The 20,360-nt window shown below is 46.4% G+C and overlaps 1 protein-coding gene across 7 annotated transcripts in view; it reads right to left on the reverse strand.

Moving 5' to 3' along the window:
* The window catches only part of Itpr2 (inositol 1,4,5-trisphosphate receptor, type 2), a 406,037-nt gene that overhangs the window by 355,922 nt on the left and 29,755 nt on the right, over window positions 1-20,360 (reverse strand). Inside the window, exon 1 of one of the 7 annotated variants that reach the window (XM_039108428.2) lies at window positions 19,284-19,741. The exons of 5 other annotated variants lie outside the window; for them this stretch is intronic. In XM_039108428.2, the coding sequence (XP_038964356.1) occupies window positions 19,284-19,375 (92 nt within the window). In that variant the 5' untranslated portion in view covers window positions 19,376-19,741. Of the gene's footprint in view, window positions 1-19,283; window positions 19,742-20,360 lie in introns of those variants that run through there. One more of the 7 variants, NM_031046.4, reaches the window with a different exon arrangement.

Here is a 20,360-nt window from a genome sequence, read left to right on the forward strand (position 1 = left end):
CGTGTGGGTGCCTGGAACCCAGGTCCTCTGCAAGAGCAGCCTGAGCTCTTAGCCTCGACCTATCTCTTCAGCCTCTGGCAACGACATTAAAGCGCTTGGTTTAGGTAACTATTCTCAAACTACACTGCAGTCACGGCACCTGAGCATGTCTCCCTTATGTCCTCTTTGAAAGCAAGAAATAAAGAAAGGAAATGAAGTGCAGCCTCAAGCTTCACTGATTGTTAAAAATAAAATAAAACAAATAAATACTAAGCCAAAACAGAAACTAGCCCAGCTGTATCTTCATAGTCCAGGAGTCAGGGAAGACCAAAAAGAAAAATCACACTGTGGCTACGTGTCTAAATCTAGATAGCCAGAAACCCAGAGAACGCAACCCTGAGTACGGAGGCATGGAGCATTTCCTGTGGAAGCTTCCGGACACTGTCTCAAAGTTCCAAGACTAATTAAAAAAGAAGAGGTCATGAATTTGGGAGGGATGGGGTAGAAATTATGTAAATATAGCACTTGTGTATGAAATTCTCAAAAAAAAAAAAAAAAAAAACAGGGGTTGGGGATTTGGCTCAGTGGCAGAGCGCTTGCCTAGGAAGCGCAAGGCCCTGGGTTCGGTCCTCAGCTCCAAAAAAAAGAACCAAAAAAAACAAAAAAACAAAAAAAACCCAGTGATAATTTAAATTTTTTAAAAAGTTCCAAGTCTGTTGGAGAAAACAAATGCTACTTAGCAAGCTCTCTGTCAGCACTTGGGCTTCTGCTGGGCGGCTAGCCCAGAACAACCCCACGGCCACACTCTTGGAATTTAGATTTTAGACAAGCAGGGAAGCGCTTTTGGCTGGTGTATAAGAGGGAGGCTGGATATACTTTGGATACTATGCTGAACTAAAGAGAAAAGAAAGACACAGGCAAGGTGGCCAGTCCCTACTTTATAGCGCGCGCGCGCACACACACACACACACACACACACACACACACACACACACACACACGGAGGAGGCGGGGGGGGGGGTCGAGGTAGAGAGGGAGAAGGAGACGGAGGTGGAGAGAGAGAGAGGGACAGAAACAGAGACAGAGAGACAGAGAGAGAGAGACAGAAAGAATGTTTATTCAACAATGTGCACTTCTAGAAAAACTGTTTTACAAAGTCTTTCCATTTTAAAAGAGAGGTGACAACATTACTGACCTACAGCAAACCACTGGGCTCCCTCATCAGCTAAATCACTGAAAATCCTGTCTTCACCAGCTGAAGATGAAGCAGAGACCAGATCACTGAGACTTCCCACCCAGGTCTCAGACCACTCCCCCTCCCATCAGGACATGGCTCTGGAAGCAGGCTTGGGGCAGAGACCTGGCACCCTGAAGGAGAACTCTCAAAGAGCAGGGTAATTACATGCTGTGTTCCCTAAGATCAGAATGCAGCTCTCTGGTCGCGATGTGTTGGATATTATCACTGCTTGCTTGTTCAGCACCCAAGTCTTTACTTCCCACCAGGAACCCTGACTGAAGGAGGGAGACCGGCTCTCTTCCCACTCAGGGTGATGGCATCCCATCTGTAGCCCCAGTAGTTCTTCCCTCTGCCGCAGTGCCTGTCTAAGCCGCTGCAGTGGAGATCACATACTATTCCTAGGGCTTTGGGCACTCTTATCAGTTCTGGGAGGAAGAAGAATGCTACCAGCAGACCCTGGTACCTCAGACAGAGCGCCTACCTAGCTTGAGACAACCCACGTGATACAGAACCAGGGGCTCGAAGAGAGTCTGGATGCGCGGACTCTGTTATTCTCATCACAAAATCCTTTAGATTAGAGATTTGACTTGGATTTTCTCATTCCCGCCCCTCCCCCCCAGCCGTATCTGACTAATAAAATTAGTGTCTTCAGATATTTTCCTACTCTATCATGCCTGAGACTGTGGCAGGTTTCAAGCCCAAGTCTATCACCAGTCAATCACCTACTAGTAGCCCCTCCCACTTCAGAGCTCCATTGATATGAGCTAATAGAGCTACTCCAAGAGAACCTTTCAAACAAGTAGCCCAGGCTGGCCTCAAACTTCTGACATAGCCTGGGCTATTTGAGACCCAGTGAAAGCATGACCTTGAACTTCTGATCCTCCTTCCTGTCTGCTGAGTGGCACAGCAGACATATATATACAGGCCTTTGCACATGCTCAGCAAGTGCTCCACACAGACTAGCTACATTCCCGGCCCCTTAAAAGAATTTTCAATGATTTTTTTTAACATTTCTTCCACACTGATTCCAGAAAAGAGAGAAATTATCTTTTGAGGCATTTCTAAAAGAAAGCTGAAGGTCGAGTGATGCTTGCTGGTTGGGTAACTGCTGTTAAAGACAGGGATAAGACCCACCCGATAGCCATCACAAATTCCTACAATTTTGTCTAAAATTCACTAGTGTCTCCATGATGAGGATTATAATTTGATCAGTTACTAGCCAAAACTTGACACATTTTCCTAAACAAATACATGTTTGCAAACTGGGTAATTATCTTACATAAATGGTTTCTCTCATCCCTAACAATCACAGAAATTTGGCCAATCTTGATCAATCTGAAAGGTCAGAGACACTGGGACAGGGATGGGGTGGAGGGTGTGGGGGGAACATTGGAGAGGTCCGAATAATTTCATCCTAAAGGCTGCAAGCAAGTGCATTGTTTTGTTTCAGTAAATAAAACAAAACAGGGCCAGCCAGGTGGCTCAGTGAGTAAGGCACTTGTCGTGAAGGCCTGGTGGCCAGAGGTTGAGCCCAAATCCCACGAGAAAGTAGAAAGAGAAGAATTATTCCACAGGGTTGTTCCCTGATCTCTACTCATGCGCTTTCGCTCGCTCTCGCTCTCGCTCTCTCTCTCCCTCCCTCTCTCTCTCTCTCTCTCTGCGCGCGCGCGCGTGTGTGTGTGTGTGTGTGTGTGTGTTTGTGTGTGTGAAAGAGAGAGAGAGAAAGTGAGAGAGAATAATTACAATTAAAAGGATAAAATGATAAACTTAAAATGTTTCCTTTTGTTACTACATCCTAGTAGGGGTAAATATTAGCAAGTAAAAGACATTGAAGCTCTAGTCATAGGAAATACAGGGTGGAGATGTGAGCATGCAGTAATGGCGTTGCGGCGTGCACACGGCTAGCGAAGTTATTATTCATACACATGCATCCAGTGTTTGCACTACACCAGGGGACAACAGGCATCAAACCAGAACTGAAAGGTAAACACAAGCACTGGCAATTTAGAAATGTACACCAGCAGCACAAGGAAGAAAAAAAAGATCAAAACCAAACAAGTAACCGATAAGGCAGAGTGACTTTGAACAGCTTGCTAAGCAAACAGCTGCTCACAGCACGGCAGTAGGTCCAGCACCCCTGAAGGGTGAGCTCAGCTCCGTTGCTACAAAGGAATTCGTGATACTTCCTTCAGGGTGATCTTCCAAATACTAACAGATAGCTCACCCTTATGTCATACTCAGGCACCCGGTGCTCTAGGCCTGATCCATACGACCTGTTTTATGTGTGTTGGTCACCACTGAGTAGCCTCCCACTTTACAGTTAAGGAAATCTAGGTGTCAGGGTTAGTAACTTCTGAGGATAGCACTGTGAGAGTAAGTGGAGACACAATTTGAAACCAGATTTGTCTAAGGCAAAAGTCACAACCCTATGCTACAGCCCCCCCCCCCGGGGGGAGGGCATTGATTCAATGTATCTCTTGGATGTGTTCTATCTGATGGGTGCTGTGCAGGCTTTGGCAACACAACCATGAACAAAGCACACTTAGCCTCTGCCCTTTTGTTTAAATCTAAAGGGAGAAATAAGGACAAGGCAGTACTCACAGATGCAGAAGCAGGCACTGAGAAGATGGTAAAGTGCTCTCCCGGCAAGCATGAAGACCTGAGTTTGGATCCCAGAAACACACACAAAAAGCCAGACAAAGCAGCAAGCACCTGAAACCCTAGGACTGGGGAGGTAGAGACAGGAGAATGCCTGGAATTCACTGGGCAGCTGGCCTAGCCAATCATGAAGCTTCAGACATAGGAAGAGACTCTATCTCAAAAAACTAAGCTGGATCAGCGGTAGAGCGCTTACCTAGGAAGCGCAAGGCCCTGGGTTCGGTCCCCAGCTCCGAAAAAAAGAACCAAAAAAAAAAAAAAAAAAAAAAAACTAAGCTGGAGAGCCACTAAGGAAACACACTTGACATCAACCTCTGGCCTTGACATAATCACACACCTCAAGCAGCCTCATGCAGATATACAAGCACACACACACACGTGTACATGAACATGTACACCATACACCACACAGAAAGAAAGAAAGAAAGAAAGAAAGAAAGAAAGAAAGAAAGAAAGAAAGGAGGAAGGAAGGAAAGAAAGAAAGTATGAGAGAGAGAGAGAGAGAGAGAGAGAGAGAGAATCAAAATTAAAGCCACAGCTGCTGTACACTTAGAGACTGCCTTGCAACTTTGTAGCTCATAAAGGGTCCTCACAGTCTGGAGGTGGGAAACAAGTTACAGCTGGCATCTTCATAGGAAACAGATGACAGCAGGTAAGAAAGGAAGGTGAGCAGACCATGGGGAAACTTCCTATAAGGCCCTGAATGTCTGTGCAGCTACAAAGCAAAGCTGGTGTTCTGCTTTAAGCATGAAACACGGTGAGCCCAGAGTTGAGCTGAGAACCGATGATATTTTATCTAGGTCTGAGCAAATAAACATTTAATTCAAATCTCTATGTTTAATCTTCAGAGTCATAGAGCCTTAGAAACAGTGGTGGATGTCTCAATTCCTAAGTTCACCTCTAAAGTGAAACAAAGCAGTGACCCTTCTTTGCCTCTGTGGCAAGTGGCTTCTGTCCCCACTGCAGCTTCTGCCCTGTTAGATTTCCAGTTTTCTGTTCTGTTATCTCTGTCTTCTTCTCTGCCACTAGACCAAAAACACAGCTCTTCTAGAGTAAAACCTGGCCATTCTAAAGCAAACTGCTTCGTTCTCTTGCTTAAAAAACACCCCACTCTGGCCCTTGGCTACCCATCCATCCAGCGCCTGGGCTTAAAGGCATCTGCAGAACAGTTTCACCATCTGGTGCCTTGCTAACATAGTGCAGTGGCCTCATCTACGAAGCCCAGGATGCGTTCTTCCCACGCTCTTGTTCCAAACACCTGTTCAGAGCAGGGCACTGAGCCTCCTTAAAGGTCTTCCTCCCAAGTGTAGTGTGTGGCCACAGTGGGCTGGGGGGAGAATGCTGGGTCAGTGGGAGGGGGAAATGTGGACTTTGTCCTGAACACCCATACACCCAAGTCATCTGCAAGTAAGAAAGAAGGGGAGAAGAATTTGTAGCGATAGCCAGAAGGGCCTGATATTAATACACGTTTTGTTACATATGTTTCAAAATCTATGATGCTGTTGATACTTCCTTTAAAAATCTCTTAGAATAGGGCTGGAGACATAGCTCAGTGGCAAGGTTCTTGTTAGACAAGTGTCAGGACCTAAGTTCAAAGCAAGGCAGTCTTCCAAATCCTAGCCAGTAAGCCCCAGATGCCAGAGACAAGGTCAACAGCACACTTGAGTACCAACACACGTGCAGGTGCACACACGCAGATATTTTAAATAACTAAAAATAAAGGTGCACATTATAGCTCCTGTTTTGAAGAAGATACACCTGACAGATGTGACGCTGTTCTCCTTTTTTGTCTTTTTAGTTTTTTCCAGTGCTGAGGATCCAACCCAGGGCAACCCAGACCGTGTTTATGTTGATGCACTAGCTGATTTCTACACCTCCAACATGGTGATGCTTAAAGACCTGAGAGGCTCTCTGGTGGCTGAGACCTGAAGACCAGCTCTCTGCTTTCCCCCTACTCGGTAACAAAGATTCACGAGGGAAACGGGGACAAGGCTGCCTGCATCCAGACTCACAAGGAAACAGAAGACAGGCAAATAAAAGCCCTTTCTCATTAGCCCTGAACATACATACCCACAGACATTTTCATAACTCTCTTTCTTGGTTAAACTCACAATGAATATTTCTTATGTCTGTCACTCCAAGTTACTGGGCAGCATCCTAAGGATGACAAAATCCCTCCACTACCCGGAGAACCAGACCTGAAATTGCCCTCTCTGGAAAAATGGTGTCACCTCCCCTGGCTCAAACCCAGTAAAGTGATCTCGTTCAAAGAAAAAAGAAAGAAAGAAAGAAAGAAAGAAAGAAAGAAAGAAAAGAAAGAAAGAGAAGGGGTTGGGGATTTGGCTCAGTGGTAGAGCGCTTGCCTAGCAACCGCAAGGACCTGGGTTCGGTCCCCAGCTCCGAAAAAAAAAAAAAAAAAAAAAAAACAAAACAAAACAAAAAAAAAAACAAAAAACAAAAACAAGAAAGAGAAAACACAGCCAAAGCCAAAATTCATCCTGCAGTGTAAATGTTTAAGTGGTCATGTCCCTGATATTAGCACTGACCTTGAATGCTCTCCAAACACGAGAGACCAGTCTCTAAATCATTAACTTACTTTGGGTCGCTGCTCTGCACTTGGGGATCCGGGCAGCTGATTTTTGTTTTAATTGCTCTCTTTACAAGGTACAATATCATTAAACGGCATTTGAACATCACAGAAATGTAACAGAACTCCCACAATATTAGTGTCTTCCAGCTCAAACTTACATTTTTGTTTTTGTTTGTTTATTTGAGACAGAGTCTTTCTACATTGCTCTAACTGTTCTGGAACTCATTATATAGACCAGGTTGGCCTCGAACTCACAGAGACCCTCCTGTTTCTTCCTCCCAGGTGCTGGGATTAAAGCCATGTGGCACCACATCAGGAGAGTCAAACTCACATTTCTAATATTGAGACATTTTAAGAGTCCTACCATAGAGGATGATAGTGAACCAAAACTAAAACATTAAATTATATCGCTTTAGTTTTCAAATTGTTTTGTAGTTTGTACGTATCCACACCTTCTTCCTTTCATTCTCTTCTATGTGTGTAATAATTCATCTGTGTATTGAACTCAAAAGGCTTCTAGAACATGAGTCAGTTTAATGCTAAGTAAGGGATTTCAAATTATCAGACACTGGCCAAACACATCAGTGGATATAATCAAAATTAACATAAGATCAAAACACTACCTATTTGTTCTCTTTTCACCGTATTGAAATGTCTCTCGGTCACCATTTATTCTTAAATCTTACAAATGAAAGTTACAAAGTGAAGCACATCCTACTATGTTTTTCTAAAGTAAGATGCGTGTTAATGCTTCAGCCAGTCTCTGGGTTTGGCTTCAGGAAGTTCTTTCTGTTCAAGCTCAGGCACAAAATCTGTCCCTGGCAGAATTACGTGTCATCCACTAAAAGGTCTACTCTCTGTTATGTAGTCTCGGAGGTGCTTACTAATTCATTCTTTAGCTTGTAACCAACAAAACTGAACTTGCAAAACATCGACTTCTCTTTACCATAGCTACAGCATACATACACTGAAGAAAGGTCACATGTGTCACTTTTTCTGACGCAAGTTTTGTCATGTCTTGGTTTTTTTTTTTTTAAAGAACCTCTTAATGGCAAGACGTAACAACACGAGATCCTGTGAGAGCTCCCTACTTTTAAAATTACCTGTGGCTGTCAAAGGTTTCGTAAGAACAATTGCACTAATGTTTTACCTAGGAAGAAGCTGCTGTCAGTAGTTGCGAGCTATCTTATTTTTTTTTCTTTTTTTCGGAGCTGGGGACCAAACCCAGGGCCTTGCGCTCCCTAGGCAAGCGCTCTACCACTGAGCTAAATCCCCAACCCTGCGAGCTATCTTAAAATACACAGATCCCAGTGTAACGCACATTTGTTCAGCAAGTGACGCTGTGACAAAGGACTGCTGCATGATTCACATCCGTGAGGTACCTGGAATAGGCAAATTCATACAGATAGAAGAACCTCAGAGACGATAGAGACCTGTGTCTGAATGGTACCAAGTGCCTGATACGAAGAAGTCCTGATTGTCCACACTGCCATGTCCTTACTGCCCCTGAGCTGATTACACATTTAAGGCAGCCAAGATGGTGAATGGTATAGCATGTGTGCCACATCACAATTTGCTTCAAAGGGCATTTCATTCAGGCAAAACTCCGCTGTGGCCCACACCACACTGCCCCCTAAATAACAGGAAACCTATCTGAGCTCAGCAATTTCCCTGCTGGCCAGCTGGGCCTTACAACTTGCTTTCCTGGGCATGAGGAATGTTCTAGTTCGCTTTTTCTGTTGTGGTAAACAACTCAAGAGGAAAGGGTTTGCTTGAGTTTACAGGTTACAACTCCATCATCAAGGGAAATCTGGGCAGAAGCTCAAGGCGGACACTTGAAGCAAACAGCAGGCTCCTGGTTCAGTGTCATTTGTATAAAGGTCAGGCCCATCTGCCTAGAGATGGTACCGCCCACAGTGGGCTGGGCATTCTTACATCCATTATCAATCCAAAAAAAAAAAAAAAACAAACCATTGTCATGCCCATACATCAGTCTGATGGTGGCAAGTCTTTAATTAATCCTCTCAGGCATGTCTAATTGACAACCAAGATTAGCCATCATAAGTAATGACTCCTAATCCAAGCAGGAATGAATCCTACCAGATGCCTAATCTAAAACAAATTAGCAAGAGAGACAGAGAATACGGGAACTGCTGGGTGATGTCCACCTTCAGGATGCTATCCAGCCAGATGGCCCTGCTGTTGGGAGCCCCATGGTCAAGCTTCTCTGCCTAGCTAAGGCTCACCGCAAGTCCTCCTTTCGGTTGCTTTGAGTTTCTCAAATGTCCTTGAAGGCATTTCCTGCTCTTGAGCTGCCGAGGGGTGGCTTCCGTGTACCAACATAGAGCCTTACTAACACAAGCCAGTCATTCTGCCTTCCAGCTCTATCCAAGCTGACAACCAACCAGTAAGACAGTCGACAGTAAGGCTTCTTCAGGTCTGTTAAGATCAGAGAGCACGGGTTGGGGATTTAGCTCAGTGGTAGAGTGCTTGCTAGGCAAGCACAAGGCCCTGGGATCGGTCCCCAGCTCCGAAAAAAAGAAAAAAAAAAAGATCAGAGAGCACAAACCATGGTCCCTGTGGACTGTTTACAAGGTATCAAGGCAATTCACCTGAGATTTGCAAATGACTTAATTAAGATCGAATTGAACAGGAGTGGAGGGCACCTCACTATCTGAAACCTTGAGGACAAGACACGTCAATTTGACAATTCAACAGACAACTTGTGGGCTTGCTTAAGGTTGGAGTCTGTTGTTAGATTTATTTATTTGTTTGATCCTTTGGCCTCCATGTTGAGCCCTGGGGATCCATGTGTATTCTGAACACAATTCCAGTCCTCTTTGTGGAAGGAGCTGCTGTGCAAGGAAAGCTCTTGGTGATGGATTTGGAAGCAGCTACACTGTCTCAGAGATAGAATTCTCTGGGCCTCCATTGGGAATTCCCTTAGTAACAACAGTAACAAGTCCTTGACAGGGAGATTTTTTTCCAGTGATATTTTAACAGTAACAAACATCTTACTTCAGCTAGGACCTCAGTAACCCCCATGTCTGAATTCTAAGAATTTAGATATAAGCTTAGATTACACTGTGTCAACTTCCCTCGCCTTCCCCTGCATTCATTAGAATCTGTGACCTTTGTCACTCTTTAGAACAGTAAAACCAAGTCAGAAGGAGAGGGGTTGGGAAACTTGAGTTAAAAATAATTACAAATGAGCTTAAATCAGGTGAGCAGTGCACACCTGTAATGCCAGCACTCTGGAGGATGAGTACAAGTTGGAGACCAACCTGCAGTATACACTGAGTTCCAGACCAGCCGGGGCTGTGTAATGAGTGAGATTGTACCTCAGAAAAAATCCATAGAAGCTGGACACACTCATAGGGAAAACAACAAATATACAACCCAGGAGATGAAAAACTGAAGAATCAAATAGAAGCCTGGAGTCTGCACGGCTGGTACTCTGGCTTAAAGTTCCCAGTCACCTCAAGTTCCTTCCTGACCAGGCTGCAGGTCCCAGGTTCATCTCCACAATCTCTTTAAACCCAAACTCAAAGCTCTCTCTTGGGTGAAGCATGAAGGGTTTTCAGATCATGCTTCTATCTCTGCTTATCTCAACCTCAAACTGTTTGCTTTGGGAGTTTTAGACCTATTAAAATGAGTAGTAAGATCTCACTGGTTGTTGAAAAATGAAACAAGGCAATGTCAAGAATGTGCCACGGACTGTGAGTGTCACTAGGATACAAACGACCATCCATCCTGATGAGTTGAGCTCACTTTGTTCCTCCTCCTTGAAGCCTGCCTCAACCAGGTCAGACCAGCAAGAGAGGAAGAAATGTGGCTCTTCCAACCCTCTGTGACGTAATTCCTAACCTTCCCGTGGTGTTGGAAAGGAGCTGCCTGACTCTGCTCTTGTTCTTCCCTTCTCTGGTGCAATTCACTAAATCCATTCTACAGCTACTCATTAAACACCCAGTAGGCTCCACCCAGAGTTCCAGCTCTACCTCAGAAACTGTCTAGTGCTGGGCACAAAAGGATCCAAAAGACACAAAAGTACCTTTTTGTCTCTAGTCTTGAGAGCAAAGATATAGGATGCGTTTGTGTCCCCACAGATCTCACCAAACGTCAAACCGTAAACTCTCAAAGGAAGGTCAGCCTTCCAGATAAGGATTTACAGCATCTCTTGGGTACAAAAGCCTCACCCATCATAAAGGCTCAATGACAGTGAAGAAATAGGTGAATGAATGAAGTCAATCGATCCACAGCACACGCCAGCATTCAGCCCTTTGTCAGAAAAGCCACGTGAACTCAGTTCTTGACAGCACACTTTCAATTTCAATATTAAAGATGTTTTTATCCTGAACAGCCTGCCATTTTAACCTAGTTTCGATTTAAGATCTGTGAGTAGGTAATGCTCTAACTACATAACAGATACTCTTTTTTAAATGTATTTATTTATTTTACGTATATGAGTACACTGTCCATGTCTTCAGACACACAGAGGCCATTTGACCCCATCACAGATGGTTGTGAGCCACCATGCAGGTGCTGAGAACTGAACTCGGGACCTCTGGAAGAGCAGTCAGTGCTCTTAACCACTGAGCCACCTCTCCAACCCTGTAACAGCTATTCTTAATCAATTTGTTGGTTATAATTTGGAAAGAGGTCACTCCTCCATTTCAAAATCAGCCAGCTGAAAACACCCCTGGTTTATGTCAGTCACGTACCAACAAAACACACCCACAAACTGAGGCCGTAGACAGTGATTCAGATAACAGCAGCCTCGTGCTTAGCACGGAGATTGCTAACACCGCCAGTGAGCCGTTCCCAGGTGTATACGTCATACGTGCTGGAACAGGCTTTGAAAACAACGCAGAATACACATTTGCTTTAACAAAATAGGCCAGACCTCAGAGCTGCTCAGCATTGCTGGCCAGACAAACATTCTCCATGCTGTACCTTAAAGCATTAACAGCGACTAGGATCCAGGCTTGAATAGTAGCCAGGGCTGTGTTCCCCCATTTTCCCTCTTCTGGCCGTGACTAGAAAGATGCTTTGTTTATACTTGTCAAAGTTAAGAACTGTCCATTAAGAGTGATAAGAAACTAAAGAATCCTTTAAAACCATACAGACGTCTCAAAAACGTATTGATTATCAACTAAGTGAACTGTGCTGTGACTGACCTGTAAAGCGGTCATTCAAGCTTGAGGCTATTTTCTCTACGTCTGTCTATGATGGCGTGCAGTGTGTCTGCACGTAGTGTGGGAGTTTAGGTCCATAGTCTTCTGACTACATTCTCCCTGTTATTTCGTCACCAGCTACACAAGGACAGTCCAAAGGGAGCAACTGTACAAAGAGCGGCGGAGTTACCCGGGCTCCAGTAAAGCGCCGGGCACACGAGATGCAACAACAGCCTTTTGGCCACTGAGCTCCTGCTGCAAGCCAGCGTCTGGAAGCTGCATGTTAGCCATGAAGTGACCTCTGGGTTTAGGACAGCATCCAGGACTGGAGAGATAGCTCAGTGGTTAGGAACACTGCTCTTCCAGAGTTTCCAGGTTCTGTTCCCAGCAGCCACATGGTGTCACAACCATATCTGTAAATACAGTTGCTGGGGGATCTGATGCCCTCCTTTGGTCTCCACTGGTACCAGGCATGTGCACATGGTACACAGACATACATATAAAGTAAATATATAATGGTTTTAATCCTTAAACATGTATTGAGAAAAACGGGCTATCTGCCTATTTGTAACAGAGTGCAATGTCTCTCGTTTGAATTGTGTTAAGGCAAAAAAATTTAACATCATGAGAATAACAACTAAATAAAGCTTTTAAAAGAAATGAATCAAATCTACACATATTTAAATAGCAAAATAAATGCTTCAGAGAAAGGGAACATTGAGGTAAGTCATAACAGCTCCTGCTTTAATCCCAGCACTTGGGAGGCAGAGAGGGAGAAGCTCTGTTGAATTAGAGGTCGGCCTGATACAACAGAGTGAGACCCAATATCTCTACAGCATTCAAAACAACACAACAATCCAAAATATTAAACCGAAAAGTAGAAATCCAAAGGGGCCACGGATGCCACAACAAAATATGCATTTGGAACCATTGGGATCCATCCCATGTCCATCACCAAACATGAAACCAGTGAGGAGAAATGTTAAATGCTTGGCCAAAATCAAGCAGGAAGTAGAAATAAGGACCCCAGGATTTTGTCATGCTAAGAGACTACTAGAATGGCCTGAGATCAGGGTACCAGCCGATGGTCACCCACAGCTTCCTAAGTGTGTGGCTATCGACTAAGTCCATAACTGATCATATATTCTAAGTACAACAGCAACAGCTAAAACGTGCACATATAAATGCACATGTGTGAGCATAAGCAGACACACACGGGCATACGCGCACACTCACACTTTTCACTTACTAATCAGAAACCAAGTGAATGGGCAGGGACAGAAGGACCACCTGTGCTTCCACCATCCCCCCACCTCACCCCATCCCACCCTATCACCCCACTCTACTCAGTCCCACCTTTAAAGCACCTGACTATGGATTCAGTCAGAAACCTGGATATCTGCTAAGAGATGTATCATCAACATGGGGAGTGGGGAGCTTATGAAAAGATGGAAAGACCAAAGGACCTGTTAACCTGCGCTGTGTTAACCTACACAGTGTATCTGAAATCTCCTTCACTAAAGAAAGAAGAAAGAAAAAAGGAACAAAGAAAGAAAGATAAAAGGCAAAAGGAGAAGAAAAGAAACAAAGAGAAAACTATAACTCTAAAATACAACACCAGAAGAAAATCAGTTCATTCAAAGTATATACACGATCTAGGGTGTAAGGTAGCTTTTCTGTAAGACAATACAAGGGTATCCTATGCAGAACTTTACACTTATAAACCATCAGCTGGGCCTCTGGTAGACGCATGCCTTTAATCCCAGCACTTGGCAGAGACAGGCAGATCTCTGACTTTGAGGCCAGCTGGGTCTACAGAGCAAATTCCAGGACAGTCAGGGCTACACAGAGAAAACCCTGTCCCCAAAGTATAAATACCACTCAAAGGAAAACTGAAAGAAACACAGATATTTGCAACCACAATGTTCAAGGGACTTAAGAGCCACACTGAAGGTCCTGCCATAGTTTAGTGCATAAAAGCACTCATGGCAGTGAGGACCTGAGCCCCCTGTCCCCACCCACACCGGAAGGAAAAAGTAAGCTAAACCCAAAGATGCTGTGTGACCCCCACACGTGTGCTGTGACACTCATGCCAGCACACAGACACACAGACACACAGACACACACAGACACACACACAGACACACACATACACACACAGACACACACAGACACACACACAAACACACAGACACACACAGAGACACACAGACACACACATACACACACAGACACACACAAGCACACACACACACAGACACACACAAACACACACAGACACACACACAAACACACACAAACACACAGACACACACAACACACACAAACACACAGACACACACACACATACACACACACAGATGCACACACACAGAAACATATACAGAGAGAGAGACAGAGACAGAGAGAGACAGAGACAGAGAGACAGACAGAGAGAGATTATTAAAAATTTAAACACGCAGAAGGCTGATGAGCCTCATTTTGTCAGCTGCTGCCTTAAGGAGCTGGCTAAACTCAAGAAAGAGGGAAACCCCACAGCAAACCCCACAGCAAACCCCACTGCAAACCCCACTATAAACCCCACTGCAAACATTCCCACAACACAGCCTTTAAAACTCATTTACACCAGAAAATATTTAAAGTAGGCAACATTTACTTGCAAGTAAACATCCGTCCCGTGTAAAGACAGCTCTCGCCAACCGCCCACCTGAGTTCAGTGGCAATGCCGTCATGCTTCTGGAAGTGTCAGAGGGATGAGGCATTAAAACAGAAACCGGAGAGTTTCCTGTCTGATTCTTAGATGCTCCCTGGAATCTGTAATATTACAGCGGAACAAATGAGTTTGGCTAAACACATGCAGCCCCACAGTTACTGAACTAGAACTCTGGTCTAGGTCACGCCAGCAGTTCATTAGCTTTTGAAAAAATGTTGTAACTGTGTATATGGAGACATCACCAACCTTTCCCCACACACTTTCATTTTCACTGGTCTCGGTGCTCAGTTTTATCAATTTTATCCTAGGAGAGGGAGGACAGAATCCACCGCCCTTAGTCTCCAGGACAAGAAAGCTGAGGAGGAGAGATAGCTGATATGAACAAGGCCATGTGCCAATTAGCAGCAGGCCCAAGACAACAGGAGCGGAAGAGCAAGGAAAATCAAAGACAAATTTCTACCCCGCATTTGATACAAAAGACCTGTGAACACACGAGCAACAATGTAGCGGGAGCCTGAGCCTGGCTCTGCTCTGGAGACTAACAGCTACACTGTAACAGGGAGGGCACACCCAGCCCGCCCTAGGTAAGACTCTGCTTCCTAAGGTTCCAGAGACTAGTCAGGCACCTGCTCTTGAGTCCCAGCACCTACATGGCAGCTCACAGCCATCTGAAACCCCAGTTCCAGGGGATCCAACAGCCTCTTCTGATCTCCAAAGGCACTGCACACACGTGATACACAGACACATGCAGGCAAAACGCCCAAACACATAAAATAATAAAATAAAAATAATTTTCAAAAAATATATATTTTATTTGGCTCAGGCAAAGGCCTTTCTGGTTTCCCAAGCTAAATAATATCCTACATTCTGAAACTATGCGTGAAAAGACCACACCATGAGAGTGTGGCATAAAGGAGGCTGGAAAGGTACAAGGGAGGGCAGGAGGGAAAGAATGGGGAAGAATGGGGGAAGCAAAACAAAGAATGTTTGGAAAATACCATAATGAAACCTAATTCTTTATAAGCTAGAAAAAGAAAGAAAAACTTTTTTAAAAAAGTTTAACCATGAACAGCCATAAAAAAAAAAAGGAACAATGAAAGGAACCTACGAAATAATAATCATGCCAATGACTCAGAATTAAAGTCTTAAAATTTGAATTTTAAGTCTCTCCCAAAGGCTTGGGTGTTACAGGTGCAGACCTTAGCTCCAGTCACTAGTGGGCAGGGGTACTAAAGAAGTCGACTATAGGAGAAAGGGCCTAGGTGAAAGTTTGCTCTTTTGATATTGTGATAAAACACTACTTGGGTTTATTTGGCCTTATAGGCTAGTCCATCGTGAGGGAAGTCAGGTCGAGAGCTCCAGGCAGAAGCCTGAAGTTAGGAACTGAAGCAGAGTGGAGAGGTGCTGCTGCCTGACTTGCTCTCCATGGCTTGCTCAGCTCGAGTTCTTATAGAGCCTAGGACCACCTGCCTGCAGCTGGAACCTCCCTCAGTTTACTGGGCCTTCCATATGAATCACTAATCACAAAGATCACCCACAGACCACTGACGGAGGCAATTCCTCAGTGGAGACTGTCCCTTGCTAGGTGAATCTAGTTGCCTTGTTGACAAAACTGTCCAGCACAGCCTCTGACCTCCACATGCACAGCACACACATACATGCACACACAGAGACACACACAGGTACACACAGGCATAGACACACATACATAAACATACACAATCACACACATAGACACACATTCATACACAGACACACACTCACAGACATAAACACAATGCACTCACACAGACACACAATCACACACAGAGACACATACACAGACACAGACACTCATAGATACACGTACACATGCACACACACTCAGACACACACACACTTGAACACACAGGCACAGATATATACACACGCACACACTCTCACACACACTCAAACACACACACTCAGACACACGTACACATGCACACACACTCAGACACACATACTTGAACACACAGACACAGATATACACACACGCACACACACTCACACACACTCAAACACACAGACACTCATAGATACACATACACATGCACACAGGTGCACACCCACACAGAGACACACAGCATACGCAGTCACAGACACACATAGATACACATACAAATGCACTCACACGCATGCACACTCACACACAGACATATACCCTCTCTCTCTCTCACAAGCACACACACGCACACGCACACACACACGTGTGTACACACAGAGTAGAATTTGAATCACTGAGAGCATGCCCTAGCTCTTGCTCCTGCTCACAGGCACCTGCCTAGAGCGCTTGCCTAGCAAGTGCAAGGCCCTGGGTTCAGTCCCCAGCTCTGGAAGAAAAAAAGAAAAGAAAGAAAAGAAAAAAGAAAAGAAAAGAAAAAAAAGAAGTGAAGCCTCGTAAGAAGTACCAGAAGCATCTTTGGAAGATGCTACAATGGTAGTTGCAGATCTCGCATACGACATTGTTTGGAATTGCTTGTTGGTAAGATAATTAATAATTTCATGTTGGACCCTATTGGATATTTCCCAAATGTGAAAGTATTTCTATTTGCTTCTTCTAAACAGAAAGTACTGTGTCACAGATACAAGGGTGTCAGTATTTGTCAAGCAAGATGCCTCGGAAGCTTTCTGGTCTATCGTGATTCCTAAGATTTAAACTTGTCTGGCTGGAGAGACGGCTCAGTGGTTAAGAGCACCGACTGCTCTTCCAGAGGTCCTGAGTTCAATTCCCAGCAACCACATGGTGGCTCACAACCATCTGTAATGGGATCTGATTCCCTCTTCTGGTGTGTCTGAAGACAGCTACGGTGTACTTATATATAATAAATGCATAAATCTTTAAAAAAAGATTTAAACTTGTGTAGAGCCCACTGAAGTCCATGTCTCTGGGCTGCTGTGGAGGACCCTTCGAACATCATTCACCGAGGGCAGAATATGTATCAGGGGATGTCAGCAGTGACTTCTGTAACCAGACTTGGGAAACCTGTTGATTTGGGCGTGAGGGCAATCACACGCGTGGCCTGTAGAGGTCTATGAGCCACCGGAACCCCTGAGAAGTCTATTTCAGAAAACAGATATCCAATCACAGTGCCAAGCTCCACCCAGGGTAGCACATTCAAGGCACTTCAACCTGAACTCTGCCTTGTAATCATCTTAACACTGTGACGTCACGCACAGGGGATGACACAGTCTCAAACGCATCCTAGGGAAACTCCACTATCAAATAACCACTGAGAAACACGGAATGCAATAGGCGCTTTCGACGCCACCCAGAACGCCACGGCAACAGCCTTTTGTGCTGATTTTCTGTGTCTACAGTTACTACTGAAAGCGGAGTAGGACACATGTGGCTGGGCATCTGAGACGGGAGTAGAGTTCTGGCTTTGGACACAAATACCCTCTGTGAATCGGTCACTTCTCTCCGTCTCCATCTCCTGGTCTCAACGATGCCTACTGTGGAAGCTGACCACCTCGGCCCTCCCAGTATTCGCTTTGTACACTACCCGTAATCAACTTTGAGAGTGACCCTTGAACTCTTGCCTATCCTGGGTGGTGATAATTACCGCATCAGCTAATTAACCTGGGAACATAGTCATTAAGGCTTTGCCATGGTAAGCACTTTGTCTCCCTTACCTCTCCTTCCCACACCCCTATGCAGAAACTACTGTGAGTCCCATTTTTAAACCCAGGAGATGTAACCCAGATATATTTCCTAACCTGCCCTGGGTCATAAGGTTTGCAAATCAAAGTTTGGGAATCCCAGCCCAAACCTTCTGTCTCTAGAGCCCCTCCTTTTAGCTGCTATAGGTGACACCTTCCATGCCTACCAGGTTTGACAGGATTCATCAAGGAAGCACTATCCTGGACCCGGACTAGACTTGGACTGTGAGTCCTCTCACAAACAACTGGATTGAGCGGAAACACTTGGACTAAGTACTTCTTTCACAGTCAGGAGCAAATAACGCGGGAAAGATACGCAATGAAACCTTCCTTCCCGCAGTCTCCTGGGAAACGCACAAAGAACAGGAACTGTGGAGCCACTGGTGACTTCCAGAGAACTGGGCAGGCAACGTTGCCACAGAAAGGCTCTCTCCCTCACAGCCCAGGGGGGACAGGACTCCAAAACCTAACAGCTGAGAACAGTCACCAACCTCAACCTTCTCAGATAAGACAGTCTGAGCCGGGGCCCGTGAAGTAACCGAAAACCACCTGTGCACTAAAATATATTGTGGGGTGAAATTAACTGTTTACCAGCATGGACACAGAAAAGGTCCTACCTAACTAACACGCTGCTTTTCTGTAGTCTATACATCTGTATTTCCCCAGTTCTTACAGCGACTCGAATCACAAGGACCTTGCAGTAGGCTGAGCTCCTTTTACTGGCGGAGGGGATAGACAGGGAGAGAGAATAGCCGAGTTCTAGAACCCAGGCTGCCCTGGAGGCCAGTTTTGGCAAAGCCAGAGGAGTGAGTCCTCCTTTGGCAAGGCCAAAAGGAAATTACTTCAGCGAAGAGGGGCTGGTGATCTCCTCAAGTAGGACAAAGCCACATTTGCGCTGTGCACATCGCCTAACTTTCGTGGCCAAAGCCAGGGACTTCAATCCACCGTTCTTTGCAGCAGGGCGCTGAGAAAGGCCATAGGGAAGATGAGGAGAAAACACACACATTTTAATCAAAACAAGGCAGGGAAGGCAGGCTCGCAGGGCCTGTCTGGGGCGTGCGAACCACTTCCTCTTCTCGGATGTGTCTCGGGCTGCAGATTATGAAGTTGCTGAGAAGCGCTCGCGGCTTCCTGCGCGCTGGGACCTAGGGGACCAGGGGCTGTCCCAGGCGCAGCCCCCGGACACACACGCCGCGCGAGAGGGTCAGGGACCCGAGCTGGCTGGCGCTACTCAGAGCACGTCCTGCTTACCCCAGGGTGCTGATGAAGCCATTGACCGAGCCCTCCGCGTACAGGGACACGATGTCCCCAATGTAGAGGAAGCTGGACATTTTGTCAGACATGCTGCTTCACGCTCGTGAGGCCGTCCCCGCTGTCTCCGCTGCTCGCAAGGGTGAGCTTGGGTCCTCTGAGTCCGAGGGGTCCAAGCGGCTCAGCTCGGGACGCGGCAGCGAGGCCACCGCTGGGGACACTGCGATGGCCCCGCGCCGCCGTCGCCGCCCCTGCCCGGCCGTGGGTTTCCTGTTCCTGGCGAAGTTCTGTCCTACACCTTCGCTCCTCCTCCCTGGCCCGCGCTCCCTCTGCGTCCCCAGAGTGTGCGCCCGACCTGAGCGAAGCCTCTAGGTCCCCTCGGGGGACTCTCTGGACCAGGTGGCGGTGCCCACGGACGGAGAGGGCGGGGAGGAGCCCCGGGGAGGGGGGCGCGCAGCCAATCGAGCTTAGGCAGCCGGGGGCGGAGCGGGGCCGGGGCGGGGCCAGCTCCCGGAGTGGGACGGGCCACCCCGAAGCTGCCAGGACAGAGGCTTGGGAGCCACGCTGGGCGGCGCTGCGGGGACGGCAGGGGGCTCGTCCGGGGGCTCGGTCTGGGGCATTGGTTCTGGGCTCAGGGAGATCTTGGAGGGCCAACCCGGGTACGAACAGCGACAGTCTGGAGTGACTCCGGGAGGGGAGGGAAGAGGATCCGAGGAACGCCGGAGGGACCCAGGACTTTCCGGACGAGGTCTGGGAAGGAGTGCAGTGTAGCCAGCGTAGACAGGAGGACCCGGAGTGCACAGGGACAATTCCTGTTTGCGAAAGACAAGGGACTTAGAGGGGTTTAGAGGAAAATTGCGGACACGAAGGCTCGGATGGAACCAGCCTTGAGGGACACCAACTGGAAGAGAGTACAGAGCAGCGACTCTGTATGGGGTGGGACCTGGAGGGCTGTTGACAGTCCGGCTGAGAGAAGGAGCCTGAAGGCGCCGGGGCTGAAGGGATGGGGGGTGGCATGGAAAGTCCTGACCGTGAAGTGCTATAGTCCAGGTGGATGCATGTTGGGCTCAGGGAGAT

This window comes from Rattus norvegicus, chromosome 4 (assembly GCF_036323735.1).
Source record: "Rattus norvegicus strain BN/NHsdMcwi chromosome 4, GRCr8, whole genome shotgun sequence".
Classification (NCBI taxonomy): domain Eukaryota; kingdom Metazoa; phylum Chordata; class Mammalia; order Rodentia; family Muridae; genus Rattus; species Rattus norvegicus.